A 27,069-nucleotide genomic window follows, 5' to 3' on the forward strand; every position below is an offset into this window, starting at 1 on the left:
TCCTCTGCAAAGGGGGAGCGGTGGTGGGGGGTAGGGAGCTGGTCTGGGCCCCAAGGCCAAGTGCCAGCGGTGGCTGCAGCTTTGCCTGGGGCTCACAGTTTGGAGAGTTTGGTTTTGGTTTTTTTTTTTTCCCCCTCTTTTTCTGTGGCATCAGCTGTTCTGCGCTGCCGAGGCCTCTCCTGACACAGGCGATTATCTGATCCTGGCGGTTTTCTTTCTCTCGTCACAAGGCCCGTGTGGGCTGATGGGTCACGTGAGCTGGAAAGCCCCAGACAATCCCTGGCAGGGATGGAGGGCGGGGGGGATGGGCCGCAGCGAAGCAGGCCTTGCAGACATCTGCAGCTCTGGTTACATCAGCTGATTAACTCCTCCGCTTCCTGCTCCGTCTCTACCGTAGCGCGCCGGCCGTGGGGCTGCTCGCTGCGCTGAGTTGTGGTGCCCGCCGGGTGCCAGGAGCAGCCCTACCAGCCTTAACCCTTTGTCGGCTACGAGCTGCCTGATCTGCCCTTGAGATGGGAGGCTTTGCATCCCCGTGACGGCAAAGCGCTGGCCTGTGGCCAGAGCCGCGGCCTCCCTGGGGCCGGCCAGCCTGGCCCATTTGTGGGAACAGGTGGAACAGGATTGTCTTCCCAGTCCAGGAGCTTGTTATGGGGAACATCATCCCCTCCCCGGGCAGGGCGTGTTGTCCTCGTCAGAGTATTGAAGCCTTTGTGTCCTGGCAAGGGTGCCGCAGGGGACGCAGGGCTGCGTGATCCAAGCTGCCACGTCGGTGACAGCCACCTCTGGGAGATCAGGTGGAGGGATCACGCGGGAGAACGGAGCTCTTCCATCTCCAACATCTGATTCTTGGGTGAGGGACGCTGGGCATTTTCCTACGACTGCTGCTCCACGGTGGAGAGCTCCTCGAGGTGGGAATATTTACACTGGGGGTGGGGAGGATGAGTGGACTGACAAGGCAGACCTTTAAGCCAGGATAACTCTGCCCCAGCTGCTGGAGAATTACTCTGAAGAATCAGAGGTAAAATCTTCCCGTGCAAGCTGTGCCACTGTCTGCTCCTATCGGCCTGCTCCTTTGCTAAAGGCGAAGGTGCTGTCATTGCCACCTACTGTGTGAGCTACCCTGGGATAGTTGTGCATCTGTCCATTCCTGATCCTGGTGTCACTTGTAGCAGCCTACAACTTCATATACATGACAGTGGGCACGTCTACACGTGCACTTTAATGCATATTAACTTAATTCTAATGCGCATTAAAGCATCACAAAAAACATGCTCTTTTGCTAATGTGCATTAAGATAAGCTAATATGCATTCTTTTCACCATGGAGGTACTAGATTTAATGCGCATTAATGAACTTGTAGACGCGCCCACTGGGTGGCTTCTCCCTTCTCCCCATTTGCCGTAGTCAGGAGGGCAGCAGGAGCCTGCAAAACGAAGGTGCTAACTTCAGGGAGAAGGGCTGGGCATGGATGGGTTGGGCAAGATGATTTTTTCTCACCCCGTGGAAAGTCAGGCCCTCCCAGCGCAGCGCCCGCTGAGGCATGAAACCTGCCGGAAACCTTCTGTGACTTGATCCGAATTGTAACAAGCAGGCACAAGTAGTTTGAGGACAGGAGGAAGGGCCGAGCTTGTGGTTCAGGAAGCGGGCAGCAACTTGGGATCTGGCTTTGATTTCCCAGCTCTGCCACAGATGTCCTTGGACAAGTCATTTTCCTTCTGTTCCTCGGTTTCCTCACCGGTGTCATCAGGTCAAATACTACCTCGGCTTCACTTGCTCTGGGGAGATGCTCCATTACTGTGGTCATGGGGTTGGACCTCAAGGTACCTTAGCTAGCTTGTGGCCTGTCTTTGTGTGCACGGGGTTGACTTACAGCTGGAGAGACGGCCAAGTCTAAGACTGCTCATTAATGCCAGGCTGTGTCCAGGGATGGATTTGATGCGTCCTTTGTCTCCATCGGGGCACCTGGGTGTCTTTGCCGTGTGCTCCCTTTCCCCTCGGACCGCAGGGCGGTCTCAGAGCCATGTAGCGTGCTCCTGTTCTTTGTTGGTGTGCCTGGATCCCAGGAGACCCTGTTTACAGCCCTTCCAGGAAAACTGGGGCTGTTTATAGCTTCTGGTCGTCATCTTCTGCCAAAGTCTCTTTTTGGAACGAAGGTCCCAAAGGGCAGAAAGTTTGCTTTGGGCTGTCTCCCTGTGAGCCTGCAGCTGAAGCCCCACAGCTCTTGGCACCTTGCACTGAGTTTCCTCTTGCACTTGCTTGTCTTTAGTGTGGACAGCAGACGGGTTGGGATTGTGCGTGCGTGCATACATGCTTTGGAGACTTCAGAGGTAATCTTAAAACCTAGAGGCTTGTGTTTACAAGTGCGATTTGAAGGGTCTGGAGAACAAGATGCAGTAGTTTTCAAGAGGTCCTGAGATGCTGCATCACTCTATGCCTCTAATCTTGAGTTGTGGGAGCCCATCGATGACCTTCAACTAAACGTCTGCTGTTTTGGCCGCGGGAGAATCCCAGTGTTTGGCCAAGAGCTTTGCCCTTCAGATCTGTAGGCACTGAGATCTGGTGCCCTGCACCCTTCAGTGGTTTTTTCCATCTTCCCTTCAGCACAGATGTTCCTTCTGGCTGGTGCAGAGTGGCCTGCTTGGGCCTTGCTTCACTGCTGGCTCAGGTGTAATTATTGTTGTTATGAATATGATTAGTATTATTATGCATTAGGATGGACTTGGCCTTCGGGCAGTCTTGTCCACTGATTGCAGGGTTTGGAGCCGGGTGTAGCGACGGGGAGTGCTGCAACTCCTCTCTGCTGATGTTTCTCATCCACCTGAGGTCTCACCTGCTGGTTCCCGAGGGCTGATCACCCAGGGTGGGGAGAGCTGTGTCCGCCCTGGGCGCAGGCTGTCTGATTTTTAACTTGGCTGGGTTCTCATGCCAACAATAATCGCGAGTCACTGGTGTTTGGGTCGCAACCTCCCAGACATGGGGCTTGAAGCTGGAGATCTTAGTTCGTTAGCATCTGACTAAGCTTTGGTGTCTAAATAGCATGGGGCAGCTGCATTCTGGATTTGACCTTCACTGTTCAGTAGACCCAGCAGCCAGGGCCTGACTCTGAGTAACCTCTGCCCTGTTCTCTTCCTCCGCAGTGTGGCTCAGCAGAGTACATGGCTCCTGAAGTGGTGGAGGCCTTCAACGAGGAGGCTTCCATCTACGATAAGCGTTGTGACCTGTGGAGCCTGGGTGTCATCCTGTACATCATGCTGAGTGGCTACCCGCCCTTTGTGGGCCACTGTGGCACCGACTGCGGCTGGGACCGTGGTGAAGCGTGCCAGACCTGTCAGGTGAGTTGGAGCTGGTCATTGCAGTAGCAGGTCATTGCTTTGCAGGGCTCGCAGTACTCGCCACATCCCTCCAGCTAGACTCCTAGAGAAGTCGGGCTGGAAGGGACCTCCAGAGGTCAGCTAGTCCTTAACCAGGGTAGTGAAATATCCCCCTGTGGCTTCCGCTGGTTGAAGAACCATCTCTCCTAGGTACTAAGTCTCGCTGGCCGCCTAGGGCAGGTTTTGTTGTACCTGTGGCATCTTCATTCCCTACACGCCGATACCTCTCAGCAGGGCTGGGAGGCTGCTGATTCTCTGCATAGCTTCAGATTTCCCAGTCCCCAGGGGAGAGGCCACGTCCTGGGTCTAACCAGACCGAAATAAACACTTGTTTTTTCTAAAAATGAACTTGGATCCCTTCTCTCTTCTCCTCCAGAACATGCTATTTGAGAGTATCCAGGAAGGGAAGTATGAATTTCCTGACAAGGACTGGGCCCACATTTCTTTTGGAGCCAAAGATCTAATTTCCAAGCTGCTGGTTAGAGATGCCAAGAAACGGCTCAGTGCGGCCCAGGTCCTGGAGCATCCTTGGGTGCAAGGGGTGAGTGCTGCCTTTCTCCAGTATCTTGGCTAGGGTGGTTTCTGCAAGAGCCTTATTCGTGCAGAAGGCACAGTTGAGGAATGTCCCAAGAGGTTCCTGTGTGGCTTTTTAAGAGCTCTTGCCTGTCTCCTTCCCCTTCCTTCCCTATGAGCTCTCGGCCTGCTTGACCATCAGCCTCCTGCTCCCCTGAGGGAACAGTGGTCAGCAGTAGAACAAGGTCTCAGGACTCCTGATCCTGGGCTTTACCACGAGATTGTCGCTGTCTCGTAATAAAGAAGTTAGATTGACTGAACCACCCTAAATGATGAAGCTTTGCTAATGCAAGATGCAGATACGTCTTGGGTACTTGACTGGCCCTATTATAAGATCTGAGTGCCTCGTGGTCTTTAACCTATTGATTTTTTTCATAGCACCCTTGTATAGCAGGGCACTGCTATTATTCCTTCTTTGCCAACGGGGACCTGAAATGCAATGAGGCTAAGTGATTTGCCCAAGGCCACATAAGAAACCCATGGCAGAGCAGGGATTTGAATGCTGGTCTCTTCTGACCCAAGCTAATACCCCTATTGCTAGACTAGCAGTTTTCTAGGACAGCCCCACTTCACGGGAGGCAGGATCATGAATCTTGATGTTCCTGTTGCCCACCTGGTGAGGGCACTGGACTCATACCTCTGCTTATGAGACGGGCTTCACTGCCTGGCTCTAAATCTCTATTTCCTCTGATTTTCAGTGCGCGCCGGATAACACCCTTCCGACCCCCATCATCTTACAGAGGTGAGTGCATCTGTCGGCTGCCCTTGCTGAGGTCGGGGCATTATGGAACCACCTCCCTTGGTTCTGTTCAGCTCTTCTGTGCATGCAGGAGACCAGGCAGCTGTGCAGTCACTGTTGCAATAGCAGCGTAGCACTTCAAGGCATGTTTGGTGACCTCTGCCATTTGGCTGAGAGAGACTAGCAGGGCTTTGGTCTTGCCCAGGCTTGCTCTTGTAAGGCGCTGCATTCCTTGGAGAGGGCTGTGTGGCTATCTTACAGTTGCTAGCCTCTGCTGGGCTGATGTGGGGGTCCTATATGTGGGAATCCCAGGTCCCAGCCAGGCACAGGGCTGCAGGAGAGCAAGACACTGGGCTGGTTTGGAGACTGACTCAGGGCAATCAAGGAGACAGACCTGGGTTGGGGTAGCAGCTGGCTGCGGATGCTGACGGGGGCACCGATCAGTTCTCCAGCCCCCTGTGCTCCATGAGCTTGGCAGTAAAGCTTGCACACCACGCACCCGACTCTGTGCCCCGGTTCAAGGAGCTGAAGGGAACCAGAGTCCTTTTGTAGAGAAACAATAGCACGAGAACAGATCCTGTCTAAAACACCCCAGAGCCCAGCACCTGCTTTGTCCCCGGCAGCTGGGACACGGCTGGGAGCACAGACATCTGCAGCCCATCGCTGACCTCGCCCTGACCGCCGCGCCTCCCCACTGTCTCCCCTCCAGGAACAGCAGTGCCAAAGAGCTCACCTCCTTCGCTGCCGAGGCCATTGCTGTCAACCGCCAGCTGATGCAGCATGACGAGGACGAGGAGAAGGAGGAGGCCCGACCAATCATCATCAAAGCTACCTCATGTTCGATGCAGCTGTCTCCCCCTTCGGAGTCCAAGCTGGCCAAACGGAGGCAGAAGAGCAGCATGACTAAAGGGGTGGCTGCAAACCAGCACCTTGTCGCTCCCTTGGTCCTGGTGGGTGACCAAGCGTGATCACCTGCCATCGCTGCTCCCTGCTCTCTGTATATACGTATGTGCTGTATCTGTATGTCTCTTTTTTTTTTTCTTTTTTTTTTTTTTTTTTTTTGAAATGCTGTTGCTAGCTAGCAACAAGATCAGGACTCTCTCCTATTGGCTGGTTTCCAAGGTTACGCTGATCTTGTAAATCTGTTTTGGGGTTTTTGTTCTTTTTTTTTTTTTTTTTTTATAAACAAAAAAAGGTATTAAGTCAAGCGTGAGGTTCCTTCACCCAGGGCACATTCAAGGACATTGAACAGATGATAGCTGAATTTTTTCTCTCTCTCTCAACTCTTGATTTCTCCTTTTCTTTTTATTTCTTTTTGTTCTACACCAAAGGACTATTTGTATATGCGGCTGCTTTTACAACTTCAGCTCATTTCATACTGTGAAAAAAAGACAAAAAAAAAAAAAAAAAAGACCCTTGGTCATATTTTCAACAGCAACAGGAAAAAACAAAAGTAGCATTTTAACCTTTATTTTCCTACTTTGCTGCAGGTTTCTCCCTGGATTTGGACTTAGTAGATTCAACCATGGGTAGCTCTGTCTTGACTTTTTTTTTTTTTTTTTTTTTTTTAAACACAAATTCATTCCAAAGCTGAATTGGACTGATCTTCAATAGCCTAACGAGAGGATTCTCCATGCATCTTAGCCTAACGAGAGGATTCTCCATGCATCTGGCCTCTCAAAGGAGGGGTAGGGAAAAGGATAGTCTTGAATTCAAGAGCATATTTCCCCTGCCCCTGCCCGTGCTGTGTTGACTCCAAAACACAATGAAACATTGCAGTATTTCTCTTGTTTTAAGGGAGGAAGTCTGACAAACCATCATTTCGGAATTAGCTGGTGTAGATAGTCTCTGCTTGGCATTGCATGGTGGTTCCCTGTCCTTGGAAGGGGATGTGATGGCAAAGGCATGTTTTGTGGTCCTGGGGATGAAGTACCCTTGGCTCTGGCTGAAGTACTCAGGAGCTGGGGGTGCTCAGCATTGTACAGGATTGGGCCTGAACTTTGGAGAAGAGCGTTGTGCTGGCAGATGGATTTGTGACTCAAAGGGAGCAGAGACCTGTTCTGCCAAGTGTGACTTTTTTCTCTCTCTGCTTGGATTTCAGCTCTGCTCCCAAGTAAGCTATTAAACCACTTTTTTAGTTTTTTTTTTTGTTTTTTTTTTTTAAATTTAAACGGCCTAGTTGCTCATTGCAAAAGCAAATCTTGCTTGATTTGGGCATTTAGAAATGTCTTCCTCTGCTCCCCTTGTTCCTGCCCTGTCTTCTAGGCTTGGGGTGGAAGCTGAGCTGTACCTGCCAGATATTTCCTGGGAGTTAGATGATTTGCCAGGTTACAGCTCAAAAGGGGAAAGAAATCCGAATCTCTCCCAGGCTTCTGAAATGTTAATGTTCAGAGTTCGGAAGTAACTGCATTTTGGATCTGACTCTGCACCACTGACCTCCACAGAGGCTTTGCCTTGGACTTTGGTGGGAGCAGGACTCAGCCTTATCTGAGGGGTGGGAGTGCACATGTGTTTGTGTGTGTGTGTGTTTGTGCAGAAGGTGATGGTGATGGATCTCCAGGAGATATTCACTTCCTTTGGAGAAATCACTAAAAATGGCTGGACTCACTGTAGTGGCAGGATGGGCTCCAGGCTCCTGATTATTTTATTTTTAATGCAAGTGTGGCTGGCAAAACCCCTTTCTTTGTAATATGGTGCTTTTCTAAAAAGAAAAAATGTGCTTGCTTTCCATAAGTGCTCCAGGGCAGTGAACTGACTCTTCAGCAGTAGGATCTGAAATGGAAATCTGAGTTTGAGGTGCTTCTGCTTCTTGGGAAGGTAGAAGTGAATATAAAGAGATGTTTCAGCATGGGCAGTGTTGCTGATGGGGATGCCATGCCTTGGTTGATCTTGCCAAGGTTTTCCCTTCACAGGGGAGGAGGTGTGTATTGAGGTGTGATCACAATTCAGGTCTTAAGCAGGCATAGAAATCTGTCCAGGACTTGGCTGAAACAACTGAATGGAGAGGATTCCCTTGGAGAGGTGGATTCATGCAGTCATGTTTCACCAATATGGTGGGCATGATGGGCAAGTGTGTGCCCATGTGCTAAAGCAGGTTCAGACTCTGGCCTCGAGGTACCGTGTACTAGCAGGAGGAGGAATGCAACACTAATACCTGAAGGCTGGAGTGGCAGGGGAGAACGGACTCAGGAAAGGCTCTGGGTGTGTGGACGTTGAGTTTTTGGGTGGAGGAACCTAAAAAGAAACAGGTCAGGCCAGTGGATCTCCCTCTGAGGTCTGAAGTGGAGTCAGGGAGGAGGGTATCGGGGCTCTAATTCACCACTCCATCTGCAGGCTGCTTTTGGTCTTTGGGTACGGGGAGGAAAAAGTTCCTGTAAAAACAGGACTTCCCAGCTGATCGGCCTGGGCTTGGGAAAAGGCTGCTGGTCACGACAGGGGCCCTAGGTGAGATGCAGAAACCATCCTCTCATTGAAATATCTTGTGCTTCCATTTATTGTGAGGTCTCAGTCCACTGCCCTGGTTCAGGCCAGCTTGGGGCTCCTTCCCTTCACTTGCTTTCTTCTTCTTGAGTATGGACCTCCTCTTCCAGAAGCATTGCCACCAGAAAGGGCTTGGTGGAGGATGCGTGTGGCTTGGTGGAGGCCGCGTGCGCGCCCAGCACTTCGAATCGAAGCTGCAAAGCATTGGGCCTGGCTCGCCTCCTATTGACACCAGCACAAATGGGGAGTAACACCACTGGGTTCAACCCGTCTGCTATCGGAGTGAGTAAAATGAGTGGCTTCTTTCTGATCTCCTCCTCCCAACCCTGCATCTCCTTCTGGAGCAAGGATTCTGGCCTCCAAATTCAAGCTGACTGTGGGGAAGATGCGCCCCTGTTAATCAGTGGTCTCCCCACCTTTTTTTTTCTTCCCTCCCTTCAAAACTGGATGCTTCAATCTTTATACGTTAAAAGCAGCCATAAGCTTGTATCATGGGCACAGCTGGAAGTTACTGGAGCCTTTGCTTTGAGTAGAGCCCAGCCCTTCTCCCCCGAATTCTCAAGTCAAGCTCAATACTTTCTCTGAGAAGGAAGTCCTGTGTTTTTGAAGACTGCTGACAGCAATACTATGCAATACATGTTTTGTTCATTTAGGAGGGTGATTGTGAGTAATGCAGGGATAAAGTAATCCTTGTGCTTTTGGATCTGGATGATGCTTTGGTGAGGGAGGGGAATGTGAATCGTGACCCCTGCTGATCTTTTCGGCACAAGCAGTTTCATTTTGTCGGGAAGTGAAACATCCAGCTCCAAAACCAACACCTCTTCTCACTTGGGATTTCCAGCACGTGAGCTCTCTCGCGGGTGCCTGATTCACCTGCTTCTAGGACTCTGGGGTGACAAAGGGATTTGGGGGAGAGCTGCATTGGAAGCAAGGGGGGGGTGTCCCACACCTCAAAGCAGGCTGCAGTACTCCGAAACCCTCTTCAACAATCCATCTTGATTGTATGTTGTTACTTTTTAGAGCTTATTTTTGTTTTTATCAGTTGTAGATAATTCCTTGTTGTCTTATATTAAGAAATACTTGAATGATGTACAGTATGTGATGCCTTGAGCTGGTATTGTGAAAGCTATTGTAATGCTGCAGGTTGCAGCTTTTTTTAAGGATCTTGGGAAGGGGATTATTGGGTTTTCCAGGATTTTTGTTGGCAAACAAAAGTTTTCCCCAGTTCCCACTTGTGAGACTTCTTCTTTCTTCCTTTTTTTGTTTTAATTGGCACTCCTGAAAGGGGCCTCCAAAGGAAAGTGTACTGGGTTGGTTTTCTTTTGCTGCTCTTGAAGGGGAATGAAGCCTCAGTGCTGCTGTAAGAAAGATCAGGGATGTCAAGCCTGGTTTTCCTTTCATTTTCTTGCCAGAGGGTTTGTTGAAGATCTCGACCTATTCTCGGTTGATCCCATTGAGGTCATCAGACTTCTAGCAGTTGACAGCTTTTGAGGATCCATGTCATATGAGCTTTGCTTTCTCTTAAGCGGGGAAGATTTTCTATGTCCTGGATAGCCAAAAGTCGCCTTCTGCTATTCAGCACAAATTTGGTACTTAACTCCTTTTTTATAGATACAACAGACCCATTTTTTGGCTCGCTGGAGACAGTGTCTAGCAGCTTGTCCAGCTGTTTATTTTAACCCCACACCTGTTGAGCTGAGTGTTTTTAAATTTAAAAATCAATCCAAATCGGATCTGCTGACAGTTCCTCTTGCCCGGCACATCTTCCCATTCTCATTAAACTAGGGGACTGTGGCATCGACACCTACACAGTCAAATGGGTCGCTAACTGGCTGGAGGGCCGCACCCAGAGAGTGGTGGTGCACAGGTCATTTTTGACCTGGAGGGATGTGGGCAGTGGGGTCCCCCCAGGGCTCGGTCCTCGGACCCGTGCTGTTCAACATCTTCATCAGTGACTTGGATGAGGGGGTAAAAAGCACCCTGTTCAAACTTGCTGATGGCACTAAGATGTGGGGGGATGTGGGCACGCTAGAAGGGAGGAAGAGGCTGCAATTGGACCTAGACGGGTTACAGGGGTGGGCGGATGAGAGCAGGATGGGTTTCAACACTGACAAGTGCAAGGTGCTGCACCTGGGGAGGAAGAACCAGCAGCAGACCTACAGGCTGGGGAACTCCCTTCTCATCAGTGCAGAGGCAGAAAAGTATCTTGGGGTCATTACTGATGCCAAAATGAACATGGGCCGACAGTGTGGGGTATGTGGTCAGGAAGGTCAACCACACCACACCATCCACAGATGCTTCTTGAGCAGGTCCAAGGAGGTGATCCTCCCCCTCTATGCGGCACTGGTCAGGCTGCAGCTGGAGTACTGCGTCCAGTTCTGGGCGCTGCACGTCAGGAGGGATGTGGACAGCATGGAGAGGGTCCAGAGGAGGCCACCCGCATGGTCAGGGGGCAGCAGGGCAGGTCCTACGAGGAGAGGCTACGGGACCTGAACCTGTTCAGCCTCCACAAGAGAAGGCTGAGGGGGGATCTAGTGGTTTGTTACAAACTAGTCAGAGGGGACCAGCAGGCATTGGGGGAGTCCTTGTTCCCCCGAGCACTCCCAGGAGTCACTAGAAATAGCGGTCACAAGCTGGCAGAGGGTAGATTCAGACTAGACAGCAAGAGGCGCTGCTTCACAGTCAGGGCTGCTAGGATCTGGAACCAACTTCACAGGGAAGTGGTGCTGGCTCCTACCCTGGCAGTCTTTAAGAGGAGGCTAGACGAACACCTTGCTGGGGTTGTTTGACCCCAGTACTTTTTCCTGCCATGGCAGGGGATCGGACGTGACGATCTGCTCAGGTCCCTTCCGACCCGACCAACTATGAACCTATCTGTCACAATCCCTGCCGTTCTCCAGACAGCCACAGTCTTCCAGGAAAATCTGCGTGGTTGAGACCTGACTTTCCAATGAGGAGGAAATGCTTTTGAAGCCATCCTTTGAAAGAAGCAAATAGACCAATCCAGTTACATTTCCCTTTGCAGGTTACCTTTTGTAAGAACACTTCTTCCGAGAAAACGTATGGGCTCTGGTGGCCGGGGGGCATGCTCGGAAGAGGGATTATTTAAAAGCCTTGTACACCAAGGACCAGGAGATCAACTCTCATTTGGATATCTGGGCAAAGCAATTGCCCTTCCAGCAGTATTCAGTACCCAGTAGCTTTCATTGCAAAATGTGGCACCTACATGGGAGCTGTCAGGTGCTCAGCTTTTTTGAAGACTCGGCCCTTGGTGTGTTTTATGTTGAGGAGATGGAAAGGATGCTCATGGAAGGTCCCCGATGGGGATGCCTCTCCCTACCCCAGCTGTTTACTCTCCCATGGTTGGTTTCCAAAGACAATGATGCTGAACCAGAATCTTTCTCTAGCACTTAAATTGTTTTAACCCATATCTTGTCAACATCCTTTTTTTTTTTTTTTTTTCTTTTTAATTTGTACTTTTCCTCATTTATTTTAAAAGCCTTTGTTTTCTTCTAAAGCATCTGTCTTGGAGACTATCGTCTTCAAAAAGTTTTTCGCTGGAAATTAAGAAAAAGAAAAAAAAAAAAAATGTTTTTTGGCTTCCCCCCGAGTTCTGTTCCTTTTGAGTGAATTAACTCAACTTAGAACTGGTTAGAAACTTTTACTGTGAATCCAACTTTTTATCAATCCAGGAGAAACGCTCTTCTCCACTTTACAATTGATGAAGACTGCCAAAGCTGGTTTGACATCAAGTCACATTAACGCACTGCTGGTTTGTACAATGGAAGCCTCGAGCCAGGGGCTGGTTTAAAAAAAAAAACACAAAAAAACAAAAAATAAAAACAAAAAATATTAAAAAAACAAGCACTTTACTGTATGTACCAGGTGACCTGATACAGCTCAATCGAAGTTTTCCTTTATAACAATTGTTGATGCCAGAATTTTGTATTCTGTTTTGTAAGAATTTAATAAATGCGTTGAAACCTTCCAGAGCGCTCTGTTGTCGGGCTGGCTTTTTTGATGCGTGGTTTGTGCTACTCGAGCGCCTTAAATGCCTCCGCACCGTCTAGGACTCCGCTGTGCCAGGCACCGTACGATCAGAGCAAGTCCCTCCTCCAAGGAGCTTGCCGCACAACCTTATTTCTCACTGTTAAAAAAATATACCTAGAAAAATGTGCTGGCGGAAAGGATATTCACAGCTGTCTCTCTATAGTTCAGCATCTAAATCCATGTGCAGGAGGAGGGCTCAGTGGTGCGATGGCCTGTGGTTGGCCGCACAGGGACCCGTTGAACTAAAAGCACAAGTCTGTACAGCTCAAATTAACCGAGTTTTGTGCCAGGGGCTGCAACAGAGTCTCGTCCACCCTGGGGGGTGCGCTTCTGCTGGCTGAGCGCTGGTCTCATCCCACTTGTATATCCTGAATCTGAATATCAAAGACAAATGTCCCAGTTTCTTTCTTCCCCTGCTCCTGCACTCATTTTTGAAGTCTGTGGGAGTTGTAGCTGCTTGGGTCTTTCTGAAAATCCATTTTCCTAAGCAATCGATTGAGCTCTTTGCCTGCCTGGTGGGAGACTCCTTTTAGAGGTCCTGATTTTTCTTTCAGTGAGTGGCTGTGCAGCATTTGTGTAAACCCGATCCCTTTGTAGGTTCAATTATGGGTATCTCTTGTCTGTGAGTGACAGCGCATAAATAAGAATGGGCCTAAATATGGATCTTGGGTGGCAGCCTAATTTAGATGCCCAGGTTTGCTGCCTAAATCATTCATCCTCTCGCCTAAACCACACTTTTATAACTATTGGCCTTTGGATATGTGGCATTCTGAAGACTGTCTCTTCCAGCACCTACTGGCATATAACGCTTGCCTACCGCTTCCCCTTCCCACCAGTCAGCCTCATTTTTATTAACTAGTTATCAGAGCATGCCTTCCATCAGGCCTGCTAACTGACCTTGCATTTAAACTGGTTCAGAAAGAAGTTGATTAACAGTCCTGCTTCTGCATTCACACGGTCAGGTCTTCCAGTCTTTATCCTTGAGCCGGGGAGAGGTGGGTATGTTGTACAAGCCCCCTGGTTGCTCCAGGCACTAGTATCCCTTCCAACTTGTCCAGCCAAAAAGCTGGGACAAAACAGACTCCAAAGCAAGGCATAGTAACAATTCATGCAGGAAACTTGCATTGTACTGGGCTTTCTCCCTCAGTGCTAATAACTCCTGTTGCCTCTAATCCATGTTCTTGATTTCTGATGACCATGTTCAGTAGCCAAAGTGAGGATGCTATGGAAAGGTGCCAACGGGGGCTACAAGGGATGATGATCTTCCACCTGAAGGATGTCTGAGAGGTGGGAGTGAGTCTTCTTGCTAGACGGTGCCCCCTGCCGGCTTTTTTTTGCAGCACTCAGGGATGCCATCATATGAGAGCATGATTTCTACATTTCCCTGGGACTCTGAATTTTAATTAATCCCCACAGCCCTCCCAGGAGTGATACATTATCAATTTGCAGCAGCTCAGGCTTGAAGAGGAGAAGTTAAGTTGCCTACTCTCTGAGCAACAAGTCGGTAACAAAGCTGAGCTCGCATCTTGAGCATTGCTAAAGACTGCTCGGTTCAGTATCTGATGCGGTAGCAGGGATGCAGAAGTAACTAGTTGGAAGCATAGGGGAGTTCCTGGCTCCTTTCCTCCCTTCCTTGCCCCCCAAAGTTTTTCACACATGTAGAAACTAGGTATGGACCCAAGCGGTGCCCATATCTAACAGTGAGTGGAACCGGTTAATCGTGCATCCTGATCCTTCTTCCTGTCGGCTCTTCCCTAGCATCTCTGCAAGACTGAGGACCTAGCTACAAGTTGAGTGCGTCTGCTTTCCGTGTGCTGCCTTTCCGCCTGTATGCAATTGTTTTTTCTCTCTCAAGTTTTTGGGAGCAGGGACCATCTCTCTTGTTCTGTTTGCCCAGGCTCTATAGGCCACCAGCCAGGACTTCACACCGTGGCGTGGCTGCGGCGTGCAGGGCAGTTAGCCAGGCTGCTGTCCTGAAGACCTGGCTAATTTCTATGTGAACGACACCACCGGTTTTGAGAATGAGGATGTGACCTCTGTTCGGTGCTGTTCCCAGGCTCATCTGCACTCCTCTCTTTCCAGTACACAGCATCCCCATCACAGCCAGGGGGGCCATCCGTTCAAGAAACAAGCAAGTTCAGAAAAACAAAGGCCAGCCTGAGGCTTGCCAGAAGCACCCGGCAAGCTGATTTCTTGATGTCTCCTGTCACAAGCGCCAGACTAGGATGAAAGCAAGGGGTTGTGTTCAATAAAGCTTCCCTCCCTAAAGTCACCTTGTTCTCCTCCTGAAGTGGATGCTTGTGGACGTCACTCAGTGGTCCAAGATCCTGGAAGTCTTCAAGGTATCCATCTGATACAGGTAAGCTTCCCTATCATGTCCTACCAATGGTTGCTCCTGATTCAGAGATGCAGCTGAGCGGGGAAGTGTCTGTGGCCTGTTCACTCCTTGGTCTCTCCTAAGCATTACTGCTTCAGGTAAAACCAACAGCCCGTTGTGCTCAGTGTCCCATCTCTGATACTGGCCTGTACCAGCTGCTTTAGATGAAAGGGCAAGAAATCCTTGAGTAGGATACTTCAGCTAAAACTTAGCCCATGGGAATTTATTTCCTCATCCCATATACTTTTTAAAACCCCTACTAAGCTGTTGGTCTCGATGTCTTGCGGCACTGAAATCCACTGGTTACTTTAGCACGTTGAATCAATTAAGTCGCTGTCATCTCTGTGCCTCCCATGCTGTAAAAGGGGAACAATGATATTATTGCCCTCTTTTGTCAAGGATGTTTGAGCTCTACAGATGAGGGTGCTAGGTAAGAACTCAGGTACTAGTATTACGATAGCAAATATTTCCTATCAGCAGGAAATGACTGGAAAATATTTGCTGCAGTAGTCGATAAAAGCTGCCCTCCCTGTTTTGGAGACAGGCAAACCAATTGAGTCATGCCGATCCAGTCGAGAATATAACCCAAGTGAAACTCTCTTTTTAAGCTGTTTGGCAGGCTGCAGAGCTGGGCCGTGACAAAAGCCAGTGCGGCATCAAAGCTACCTGGATACATAAGGACATGAGCTCTCGCACCCAGCACCGTACCTAGACTCCTGGTGGCCCTGGGTGAATTTTTAGTATCAGGCCCCCCTTTTGCCAGAGATAATGATAATTGGACAAAAAAATTACCATTTTGGGGCCCTCTTTCTGTCCAGGTCCTGGGCAGCCGCCCAGTTCACCCATGCCTGTGTCCGATCCTGCTCACACCTCTTCTTGCCGCTGTTTCTGCATTGCACTTGCCAAAGCTCCTTATCCCCTGCATTCCTTATAGTAACACCACTTCCAGACCCCTCGTTGGCTTGTCATAAACCCAGATGTCCCTTTTAGTCTAAAAGTTCACGTCCTGGAGAAACCCTTCCTCTCTGGGCCCCCTCATAATCATTTCACACTTTCCAGTCCATAACTATTGCCCATTTTCCATCTATATTTATCCCAGTCAGGTCGTGCCCTTGTTGAAGTCACCGGGAGATTTGTCATTGACTTCAGTAGCAGTGGGATCCAAGCTAAAACTGTAGGACGTCTTTCTTTCTTTCTTGTTTTTCTGCTTTCTCTCCCCCAAAGCTTCCCATCTCCACAGGGGCTGAGAACTTGGGAACCAACTCAAAGCACAGAAGACCAGGACGGTCCCGAAAATAGCACAATGCTAAATTGAAATCCTCTGCAAAACTCAGCAGCTATAGCATCACCTTAAAATAGGCTCCCTCTCTGGGAAAAAAGCTATAAATATGTGTACAGTAGTTTGCATAATAGAAACCTTCTCCTGCAGGAATGGGAGAGCTCCGGCTCATGTAAAACCTGATCCCTTTTCATACTTATCTTGAGGGTGCATGATGCAGCTAACTGGCCTATTTATAATGATAGCACTAAAGAATGTAATTGGAGCATGGGTCATTTTAAGGGCATGTTGTATACAGTTACTAGATTAGTTGACCATCACAGGTGACAATGGAACATATAACTTGTCCCCATCAGGTTTTATCACATTAATGAGATTAAAATTCTGCTGTGCACATGAGTAGAGTCAGAGCTTGAACTGAGAAGAGGTTATGGTTGCCCTGGTTAAAGTGAGTAAAGCATCATGTCAAGGATAAGACAGCCTTCGAGAAGGCCGACCCACTCTTGCGTCTGCTCACCACAGCCTAAGCTGGTTAACTTTAGGTGAGTTTTTTCAATGGGAGTATGGCTGTATGAAGACAGGGGTTTTTTGGTGCACTGGACATGGCAAAAAAATTAAAATAATTTCTGATACTTGTCTTGTCTACATTTTCCAGCAAACAGAAAACCCCAAGGTGTGTTGTTTTTATTTCCGAGCTTTTTTTTTTTTTTTTTTTACATTTTAAATTAAAAAAAGAAGAAAATCACAGGTGAATTGTGAAAAGAAACATTGTTTGAAAAACCAAAAAAAAAAAAAAAAAAAAAAAAAAAGGTAACGAGTAGGATTTTTTTTATTCTTTTCCTACCTGAAGCAATTTGTGAATTGTGAAAAAAAACATTGTTTGAAAAACCAAAAAAAAAAAAAAAAGGTAACGAGTAGGATTTTTTTTATTCTTTTCCTACCTGAAGCAATTTATTGAGATGAACATGAGTTTGAGATTGTAAAATGTTTTACTCAGCCTGAATAAGTGATGTTTTTTGGTGAAAAGGTTAAGCCAAAAATGATGGGAGACCTCCAAGAGATCAGAAGACTGGGGCCCATGCTACCATATGTCCGGGCATTAGCTCCACCGACAGGGTCAGCAGCTCTTGATGATTGTGACTGGATCCCAATGAACACTAGACAGTCCCCACTCTTACAAGCTCACTTGACAAGAACAGATACAAAGGGTGGGGTTTTGAAATATTGCTGAAGGACTTGTTTAAATCAAACCGAGATTGATGTCTACACTGTTTAGTTGCTCTGGAAAATTGTGGTCGGAGTAGGTAGGAAGCACTAGGGACTCCAAGGAGGAAAAAGAGTAAGAGGTTTATTTATTACTACTACTACTATTATTATTCAGCTAAATATTGTGATTAGTTTGGTTTTTTTAACTGGATATGTTGGTCTTTCCTTTCTGTTGGGCTAGTGGTACAGAGTGGCCTCTGTGTTTCCACCCCAGAGGTGGCTGCACTGCAGGGGTGGGGAAATAAAACTGCTATCTCATGGCTACGGACAGCATTGATTCAGCAGAGATCTCTGACAAGGAGGATTTGGGAGAATGAAGAAAAAAAAATTCATAGGAGGATGAATTGTGGCCCATTCAGCCTGTCCCAAAATGCTGTGCGTTATGGTACGTGTGCTATACTGCATGGTGGGCAAGTGCCACGGCTGCTGTCTTCCCCTGGATGGAATATCAGACCTGCTTATCTGGATTATCCCTGGCTCAGGGGCTGGAAAGCTTTCTCCTCCTGCAATGATTTGTGTTTCAGTTTGGTGCAGCAAAGGAGGATCATGTTCCAAAGGTGTTAACATTAGAGAGTTGTTCGGCCGCCTGCATGCAACGAGTTAGCGGTGATGGAGTTCATGGAGTGACCTCCCTGCCCTCCTTGATCCATCGCTGTCAGCAGACAGGAGGCTCCACGTGACATGGGATGGAGAGTTGGGATCAGGAGAGTCTCTGGTGCTCGGGGAAGGGCGGTAGAGTCTGGCAGTTAGTGAAGGGCGCTGGGGAGAGGCTCCTGCAGCAGAGCAGTCCTGACGGCCCACCGGGAACCAGGCAGGTAGCCGGGGAGAGAAGCAGCATAGGCAGGCAAAGAGACAAATATGAGAAAAGGACAGAATCAGGGGCTAGCAAGGAAAATAAAAGGGAGTGTACAAAAGAAGCAAGAGACAAGTGAAAGGAAAAAGAAGCAGAGTGAACGGCATCCAAAAGGAGGAACAAGTCTCTGGGGTCTCTCTCCCACTTGGTTGAATTGGAAAGGATGGAGCCTTTCCATAACAGCCTGCCTGGCTGTTTGCTTATCTGATCCTAATTTCTGCTCTCCAATGAGTACATTCTTAAGTCAAGACTTTCGTTTAGAGAATGAGGATCTGAGGAAGGAGCTAGCTATTCTGGATGCCGGCCTGAGTTATTTTGGTAACGTCGTATGGGGATTTGAAGTGGCAACCCTGACTAGCAAAAATCGGGTCGTTCTCCATCTTCCTCAATGTTTCCTTCTCTTTCTCAGCAGAGATGTCCCCATCACAAAATAAACACCGTCACAACTGGCACTAGCCACTGCTGCACTGACGATGGGCTTCAGAGCCTCAATCCTTCTCCCACCTCAAGAGGAGGTTTCCTCCAAGTCCGAGGCCAGACATGGCGGCAGCTTTTCCCTGATGCTTCCTAAGCTAATCAAATAACTTGAGACACCAGAGCCATTGATTGCACTTGGTATTACCCAGAAGTCAGACAATTTACTGTTGGGAGCAGTTCCTCTCTCTGGTCTTTCTGAGCTTGAGTCCAGTGTCTCCTCTAACATTGTGGAGGATTATCCAGCTTGATGTCTCTCTCCTCCCTATTACTTTGATATTACATGCCTGATTCAGCGTTGGGTTGCTTTCCTACACTTGCTGGGCACGTCTACACGAGATGCTACGTCGCTGGGTAAAAACCGTGATGCCACAGCTATGTCGCTGTAGCAACATGCTCCTCCAGTATAGTGCATTGCTACGGCGATGTAGTGGCTAAAAACAACAGTGCGCTGCACAGACAGTGCAGTCCAGGCTGTTAGTGCGCCGTCATATAGCATTTCCAAAAGGAAGTATGAAATGACAGTGTAGTAACAACGGCACGGCAGGAGCACATGTAGATGCGCCTACTGTGTCTTGCATCTGTAGTGGCTGAAAAGATGGACAGCGAGAGCAGGGTTGGGCTTGGGCCAATGTAGCTAACACAACGTGGCGCATTGTTCTCCTGCAGTGACTGGTAAAGGTCTATGAGCCGTTGTTCAAATGCATATCCTTTGGCTGAAGTAGTAAACCCACAGGTCATGGGTTCAAATCATTAAAGATAGCTTCCGTGGTATTTCATTTCATACTAAAAACAGTAGTTAGCATGCAGATAATGAGCTCATTAAAAACAGCCTAGATTGGGGGGTTGCTGTGGGTTTTCTCAAGAGTCCTGGAAGGTAATTCCACCAGTTTCTTTTTGGGGTCTCCACATCTGAATATAATCTCGATGACACAGAGTGCAATAGCTGATTTTGTCTGCCCTATACTTCTGATCAACTTGGTGGGAATGTGCATGTGTCCTTCCTGGCATGTGTCACTCACTGAAAAGTCTCTGTGACTCGAGCTGATTGTGTATCACATGAGTCATTTTGGACATGCCTGCTGCTTCCACCATGCGCTACATGTCTGGCGGCTTACGTGTGTCACTTGTTTGAATGTTTAAGAAATCATCTGTTCCTTTGACATTAGTGAGACATCCTGCTTTTCACTGAATAGAAACATATTTTTCTAATTGGTTACGTACATTTATTTTTAGCTGTTTTGTTCCATAATGGATGTATGTGATTCTAGATATTTGTAGACATGAGTAGTGTACAATAGTCACCACTGCCAACTCAGCAGACACCACACCAGGCAGTACTGTCATGACTATACTTGGGAGCTACCTTTTTATACCACAATTACTGGGAAGGAACAACTACTGAGTTCTTTTATGGTACCTTCTGTAGTATCTCTTCTCATTCATCTCTCTTCAGAGAACTCATTGATCTGCCTCAATATATCCCACGTGGACAAGCACTGTATGAAGTTGTCTGATTACTCAAGTAATGTGTTGTGCTTTGCTTCTGTTTAACTTCACATGTAACACATGCAAACGTGCCTTTAGTTCTTGGCTGATCTATTAAGAGAGGCAGCACTCTTCAATGGGCTACTGTTAGGCCACACATTGTAGCAGCTGCACCTGTGTGACTCTGAAATAATTAGACTAGAAGTACTGTACATTTAATTTACTCTGATTTTATCATTTGTTTTGTTGGAGTCAGGAAGGATCCTGGGTGCCCCGGAAGCAGAACAACCATCATGAAAGTGGACACAAGACTCCTAAAGACTTCTAACTCTCTTCCTAGATTTACCAGATCTTGCTGTGTAGGGTTGGAATTGTACTTGGGTTAGTCTCGCTCTGCCTTTTCCCCCACCGCCAATGGAGATAACACCACTTACCTAACAATCCAGAGAGGAGGAGGGATATTGTGTTGATAATGTCTGTTAAGCGTTTCTGAGATCCTCAAATGAAAGGTGTTTGAAAAGGCAAAGAATAAAGGTAAACAACGTTCTTTGGGTAAATCTGATATCTTTTATTAGATCAACTAAAATAGCTGGAAAAGTTCTTCTTTGCAAGCTTTCGGGTACAACCATCCTTCTTCAGGCCTGAAGAAGTTCCTATAGGAATAGTTGGAAAAGTTATTCTTTGCAAGCTTTCAGGTACAACCATCCTTCTTCAGGCCTGAAGAAGGATGGTTGTACCTGAAAGCTTGCAAAGAATAACTTTTCCAACTATTTTTGTTGATCTAATAAAAGATATCAGATTTACCCAAAGAACTTTATCGGCCTATGTCCTTAGACCAACAGGGCTACAACAAACGCCCCTGAAAGAATTATGGTAGTATGGATTATTGCCCATCCAAAAAAAGAACTAAAAAGATCTTGTTAACATGGTTTCCAACATGGAGACATCCTTGTGGTGTTATTCTTTACCCTTGAAAGAGGCAGGGGAAGTGGGCAGTGGCACAGCCAGCTTCCTCGCAGAGAATTACTGGGGTAATTCCTAACGAGATCAAGGAGAAAAAGGTTGGCAGTATCATAAAATATAGGAATCTAAAGCTAGGACTGAAAGGGAGCTCTGAGTGCAGTCCTGTGTTATTGCCAACAGCCATGCTATATCATACTTCCAGAAATGCATCTAGGCTCATCTTAACAGCTGGTAGGTTTTTGTTCTCACTACTCCTTTTGAAAGACTGTTCCAGAACCTCATTTCTCTGATGGGTTAGAAACCTCCTTCTGATTTCCATCCATATTCCTGGCCAGTTTATATTCATTTGTCCTTGTGCCAACATTGCTTTTAGCTAAAATAGTTCCTTTTCCTCTCTGGTGATTATCTTTCTGACGTATTTATAGGCAGGAATCGAACCCCCTCTCAGCTAGAATGAACATGCCATGTCCTTTGAGTCTCCTTTCACCTGATCATCCTAGCACTGCTGTGCACATGTTCCCATTCCAATTAATCTTTTTTTTTTTCTAACATTGGTGGCCAGAACTTTATACAGTGTTCCTAATGAAGTCTCACTTAGGCTTGTACAATGGCATCAAACCTGCCGTATTTCTACTGATCCATCTTAGGAAATCACATCTGTCTTTTTCATTCTCATTGCACTGGTAGCTTATAGTCATTTCAATGACTGACGAGTTCATCCAGGTCTTTCTGCCCCCACAACCAATTTTAACTCATGAGCTCCTAGCTGACATCAAAATCATACTAGCTACTAAATGAATGACCTTGCAGTTTACACTGTTGAAGTTGATCACTTTTCTGTTCCTCCAACTCTCCCTCTCTGATATTGTGATCCCCCTTAGCGCTTCTATCTCCAACTTTTGAGTTATCAAGACATTTCATTAGAACACTTCTACTTTTTGTGCTCAGATCATTAATGGAAAGCTGTAATCAGAGCAATCCCAAGACTAGTCCTTGAAAACTCTCTGGGTAATATCTTTTCAGCCCAGTGGTTGGTTCCCTTTCAACACCGCACATCATTATCACCCCCTTCGGCAGTTCCTGGCTACTTGTTACAATTTTTGTACTAATCCCCACCTTCCGCATTTTAAGTAACCCCCATTTTCTGCATCTTTTGGCACCATATAAAGTGCTAAATTGAAGTCCAGATATATGAAATCTTCTGCATTTCTTTCCCTAGAAAATCTCTTATCAACAAAATATATCAGGTCAGTCTGGCATAATCTACCCTTGGTAAATCTAAATGATATTTTGTCCCATTTTCTCTTTACCACTATGCCTTTAATTATTCTTTCCTTCAAAAAAGGTCTACTTCTTACATATTATGGTGGTCACACACACAGGCTTTGGAGCTGCCTGGATCACTTTTGCCCTTCTTAAATATACCATACATGCATCTGCTATTCTATAGCTACATGGTACTACTCCCAATGTGATCAATCTATTACAAATCCTAGCTGCCTGAACTAGGATTTCATGTACCAGTTCCTTCAGAAGTCTGGGGTGGAAATTATCTAGTCCCCCCGACCTCAGTACATTATACTCTGAGTTTTGCTTCCACTCCAGGTACGGTAATTCCTAAATCCCTGCTCTCATTCCCATTGGCCATCCAATCTTTGTTCCTATGTTCACTATTGTTCTTTACTGAAAACTGAGCCCTAATGGAGCCTTACCACAATACAAATTAAGATTAATGAGTTTTGTTTAATCATACTGTGAAGGGATGTGATCAGTTTAATCTTATGTAAAATAGAGAAAATTATATTTAATACAATGTTTTGCAGATTCACAGACGTTTAGGGCTGGAAGGGACCTCGTGAGATCATTGGGTCCAACCCCCTTGCTTTGGGCAGGAAAGACTACTGGGGTCAAATAACCCCAGCGAGGTGTGCATCCAGGGTAGATGCCTGCACCACCCCCTGCTGGGAGTCTATTCCAGAGTCTGGTCACACAAACTGTGAAGAAGTTTTTTCCTTATATCCAATCTGAAACCTTCTTCTAGGAGTTTATGACGGTTGCTCCTGGTTTTCCCCTGGAGCGCTTTGATGAATAGTTGTTCGCCTAGTTCCTGATGCTCTCCCCTGATCTATTTGGAAGCTGCCACCAAATCCCCCCAAAGTCTTCCCTTTTCTTGGCTGAACAGTTCCATATCTGTCAGCCTTTCCTCATATGGCTTGCTCTTCAGGCCTCTAATCATACGAGCGGCTCTTCTCTGGACTGTCTTAAGCTTCTCCACATCCTTCTTGAAGCGTAGTGCCCAGAACTGGACACACTACTCCAGTTGCGGTCTCATCAATGCCGAGTAGAGCAGGAGAATAACTTCCTTAGTTATGCTTGAGATACATCGGTCGATGCATGCCAGCGTATTGTTTGCTCCGCTAACTGTAGCATCACACTGGTGGCTCATATTCATTTTATGGTCAATTATGACCCCCAGGTCCCTTTCAGATGTGGTGCTAGCTAGTGTAGCACCACCGAGCCTTACTAAATTCACTTGATCCTGCAATGCCAAAAAGGAAGTCAAAGGGAGTATTGCCTGAGTAAGGGACTGCAGGATAGACTCCAACAGAGGGGGAGGGATCATCTTTGATCTGATGCGTGGCAGATACCCTCAATAAAAATCTCTTCTCCTTCCTGCAGGTAACTAGAGGTAAGGGTGAGCCACCTCTGTGACACCATCTTCTTTTGAGGATTATCCCTTGAAAGAGTCGGGGAGCTGCAAGTGGATGTGGGAACAATGCACGTTAGCTTCCCAAACAACTCCTGGGAAATCAACACAAAAAGTAAGAGCCAGACTCTTGAAAGGCGGCAGAACTCCACTGATCCTAGTTAGCGTCTCTACTAGTTCCCCTTTCAAGGCCTTGTTATGGCTTACGCTTGAATTCATGTGATAGTCTTTAGCTCCCCCTAACGTTTGTCTAACAGAGCACAGAGATACCTCTCCGCAAAAGAGTCCTGCCCAGAAGAGCCCATTTCTCCACCCTTCTGTGAAATATGAAACATCATAACCAGAAGGAAATATGATTCTACATCCCGCTTACCGCCAGGCAACTGCAAGGTAAAAAGACGTTTCCAACTTTTCTTTGAGCCTAATCTGCACAAAATGAACTGTCCCAAACAGGAGACTTTACCACCCCTTCCGCTCTCCTGGGAAATATGAATTTTTCATTTCTACCTAGGAGAACTTTTATAGTCTTTGCAATCTCCTACGCCTGATGAAGGGTGCCCGTGCCCGAAAGCTTGCAAATAAGGAATTTTTTTTGCAAATATCTAGCTGGTCTAATGAAAGAGATCACCTCTGCCACAAGTTTTGAGTCCTTTTGCCTCTAGACCAATACGGCTACAACCTGGATACCTGCCGCGTGGCAGATCTTCTGCATGGAGCATTCAGAGCGATAATGCCGCTGCTTTATAAATTGCTAGCTGCATCATGCAGAATTGAGATTTATTTTTGTGGCAAACGGTACATAAAAGCAACACATCCAGCCATGTGTCTTGGGCAAACAGTAAAGAAAGAAAGCGTGCAAGGGTTTAAAGCAGGGGTGGGCAAAATGCGGCCCGTGGGCTGGATGTGGCCCGCCAGGCCCCAAAATTTAGAAAATTAATATTTATCTGCCCGACTCCCTGTCATGCGGGTCTCAGCTTGCCAAAACTCAGTAAGCGGCCCTCCACCCGAAATAATTGCCCACCCCTGGTTTAAAGCATATTTCAGTTCTTAGTTCTACCAGTTGATTATTAGTAGAAGAAAGATTATGTTTTAAATAAAAACAATACCCCTTTAAAACAAGGCTGCTTTTAAGTCACGCTCATAGATTATTCATAGATTCATAGAAGTCGGGTCGGAAGGGACCTTGTAGATCTTCTAGTCCGACCCCCTGCCCTGGGCAGGAGAGAGAACTGGGCTCAAATGACCCCAGCCAGGTAAACGGCAAGCCTTCTCTTAAAGACGCTCAAGGTAGGAGCCAGCACCACTTCCCTTGGAAGCTGGTTCCAGATCCTAGCCATCCTGACTGTGACATAGTGCCTCCTGATGTCTAGTCTGAACCTACTCTCCAGCAATTTATGGCCGTTCTTCCTTGTTATCCAGGAGGCGTTTGGGGGAGCAGGGACTCTCCTGTTTCCCACAGGACCCCCCTAGTAAGTTTATAGATGGCCACCAGGCCCCCCCTCCAGCTTCTCTTGCGAAGGCTGAACAGGTTAAGGTCCCGTAGCCTCTCCTCGTAGGGTCTGCCGTGCTGTCCCCGGATCATGCAAGTGGCCCTCCTTTGGACCCTCTCCATGCTGTCCACATCCCTCCTGAAGTGCGGCGCCCAGAACTGGACGCAGTACTCCAGCTGCGGCCTGACCAGTGTCGCATAGAGGGGAAGGATCACTTCCTTGGCCCTGCTCGTGATGCATCTGTGGATGCATGACAAGGTACAGTTAGCCCTACTGACTGTGTCCTTGCATTGTCGGCCCATGTTCATTTTGGAGTCAATAATGACTCCAAGATCTCCTTCTGCCACGGTGCTTTCGAGAAGGGAGTTCCCCAGCCTATAGGTATGCTGCTGGTTCCTACTGCCAAGTGCAGCACCCTTCCCTTGCCAGTATTGAATTCCATCCTATTTTCATTTGCCCACGCCTGTAACCTGTCCAGGTCCCGCTGTAATCTGTCCTTCCCTTCTAGCGTGCCCACCTCACCCCAAATCTTGGTGTTGTCTGTGAATTTAAACAGGCTGCTCTTCACCCTGTTGTCCAAGTCCTGAATAAAGAAATTGAACAGTGTAGGCCCAAGGACCGAGCCCTCGGGGACCCCACCGCCCACTTCCCTCCAGGTCGAATATGACCCGTCCACCACTACTCTCTGAGTATGACCCCTCAGCCAATTTGCAATCCATCTGACTGTGTAGGCATCGATGCCACAGTCGCCTAGCTTTTTAATGAGAATGGGGTGGGAGACCGTGTCAAAGGCCTTGCTGAAGTCCAGAAAGACTACATCCACCGCGACACCTGCATCCAGTGATTTTGTGACCTGATCGTAGAAGGCAATCAGGTTGGTCTGACAGGACCTGCCCCTAATGAAAGCATGCTGGTTGCCCTTGAGCATCATCCCTGCTGCTGGCCCATCACAGATGCGCTCCTTGATAATCTTCTCAAAGAGCTTCCCCAGGATCGAAGTAAGACTAACGGGCCTGTAGTTGCCTGGGTCCTCCCTCTTCCCTTTTTTAAAGATGGGAACCACATTGGCCCTCTTCCAGTTGTCTGGCACCTGGCCAGAGCACCACAAGTGCTCGTAAAGCTGTGCCAGGGGCCCCGCGATAACCCCTGCCAATTCCCTCGACACCCTGGGGTGGAGAGCATCAGGACCTGCCAATTTGAACACGTCCAGTCCTTCCAGAAGTTCCCTAACTCGGTCCTCCCTGACCCTAGGCTTCGTGGAGTTTCTCCTGAGTCCGTCCTGAATCTCGGTAGGGGAGTCCCGGTCCCTGCACAAGGAAATAGAGGCCAAGGGATCATTTGCTGTGAAGTACAGTACAACCCAGACTACTGGGATACAGAGATGTGGGAAAAATCCCACTACCTCCTTTGGCTGTGTTCGGCATAGGGCCTGGTGTGGTGGGTGTGGGTCTGAGAATGCCTAGCAGATTGGGTCCGTACACAGGATAGCCAGGGGATGAAGCGTGAGCAGAAGACCTAGCTGATCAGCATTTAGGCCATTCTGAACATGCCCAGAAACAGACATGTAAGTACTTCGGGAACTTCATAGGTGGAAATTTAGGGCTTGTCTTCACTATTGTGGAAGTGGGTCCTGGTACCACAGGGCTTGAGCACCTTAGTCTGTGGGTGTGATCCAAGTCAGAAATACATCACCAAGGCTGCCTTGGACTTGTCCCTCTGAGACTTTTGTGTCTGATAGCAGGGGGGATGCGCTTGGAGCCTCACTAGCGAACTTCTGGATTTGAAGCGTGCCTGCAGACTTGGCTGGACAGGGCATGCTCACACCCTGCGGGGCCCACACCTGCTGCTGCTCTGTTGTAGGCAAACCCTTAGATTCATAGATTCATAGATTCACAGATGCTAGGGTCGGAAGGGACCTCAATAGATCATCGAGTCCGACCCCCTGCATAGGCAGGAAAG

The 27,069-nt window shown here is 47.7% G+C and overlaps 1 protein-coding gene and 1 long non-coding RNA gene across 4 annotated transcripts in view; both read left to right on the top strand.

The window, feature by feature from the left end:
- LOC102379044 (MAP kinase-interacting serine/threonine-protein kinase 2) overlaps nt 1–9,388 on the top strand; it is a 14,085-nt gene extending 4,697 nt beyond the window's left edge. For 2 of the 3 annotated variants that reach the window (XM_025208298.1, XM_014521574.2), the window contains 4 exons: nt 3,138–3,332; nt 3,748–3,912; nt 4,643–4,686; nt 5,393–9,388. In XM_025208298.1, coding sequence (XP_025064083.1) covers nt 3,138–3,332; nt 3,748–3,912; nt 4,643–4,686; nt 5,393–5,651 — 663 coding nt within the window. In that variant the 3' untranslated portion in view covers nt 5,652–9,388. Of the gene's footprint in view, nt 1–3,137; nt 3,333–3,747; nt 3,913–4,642; nt 4,687–5,306 lie in introns of all 3 variants that reach the window. The other variant, XM_025208299.1, reaches the window with a different exon arrangement.
- A 5,110-nt stretch (nt 9,389–14,498) lies between these two features.
- Nucleotides 14,499–24,098, top strand: LOC112550859. The gene is made up of 4 exons (XR_003094907.1): nt 14,499–14,572; nt 20,207–20,331; nt 23,593–23,735; nt 23,878–24,098. It is a non-coding gene; the product is annotated as an uncharacterized LOC112550859 (long non-coding RNA).
- The last annotated feature ends 2,971 nt before the right edge of the window (nt 24,099–27,069 follow it).

Source organism: Alligator sinensis, unplaced genomic scaffold, assembly GCF_000455745.1.
Source record: "Alligator sinensis unplaced genomic scaffold, ASM45574v1 scaffold103_1, whole genome shotgun sequence".
NCBI lineage: Eukaryota > Metazoa > Chordata > Crocodylia > Alligatoridae > Alligator > Alligator sinensis.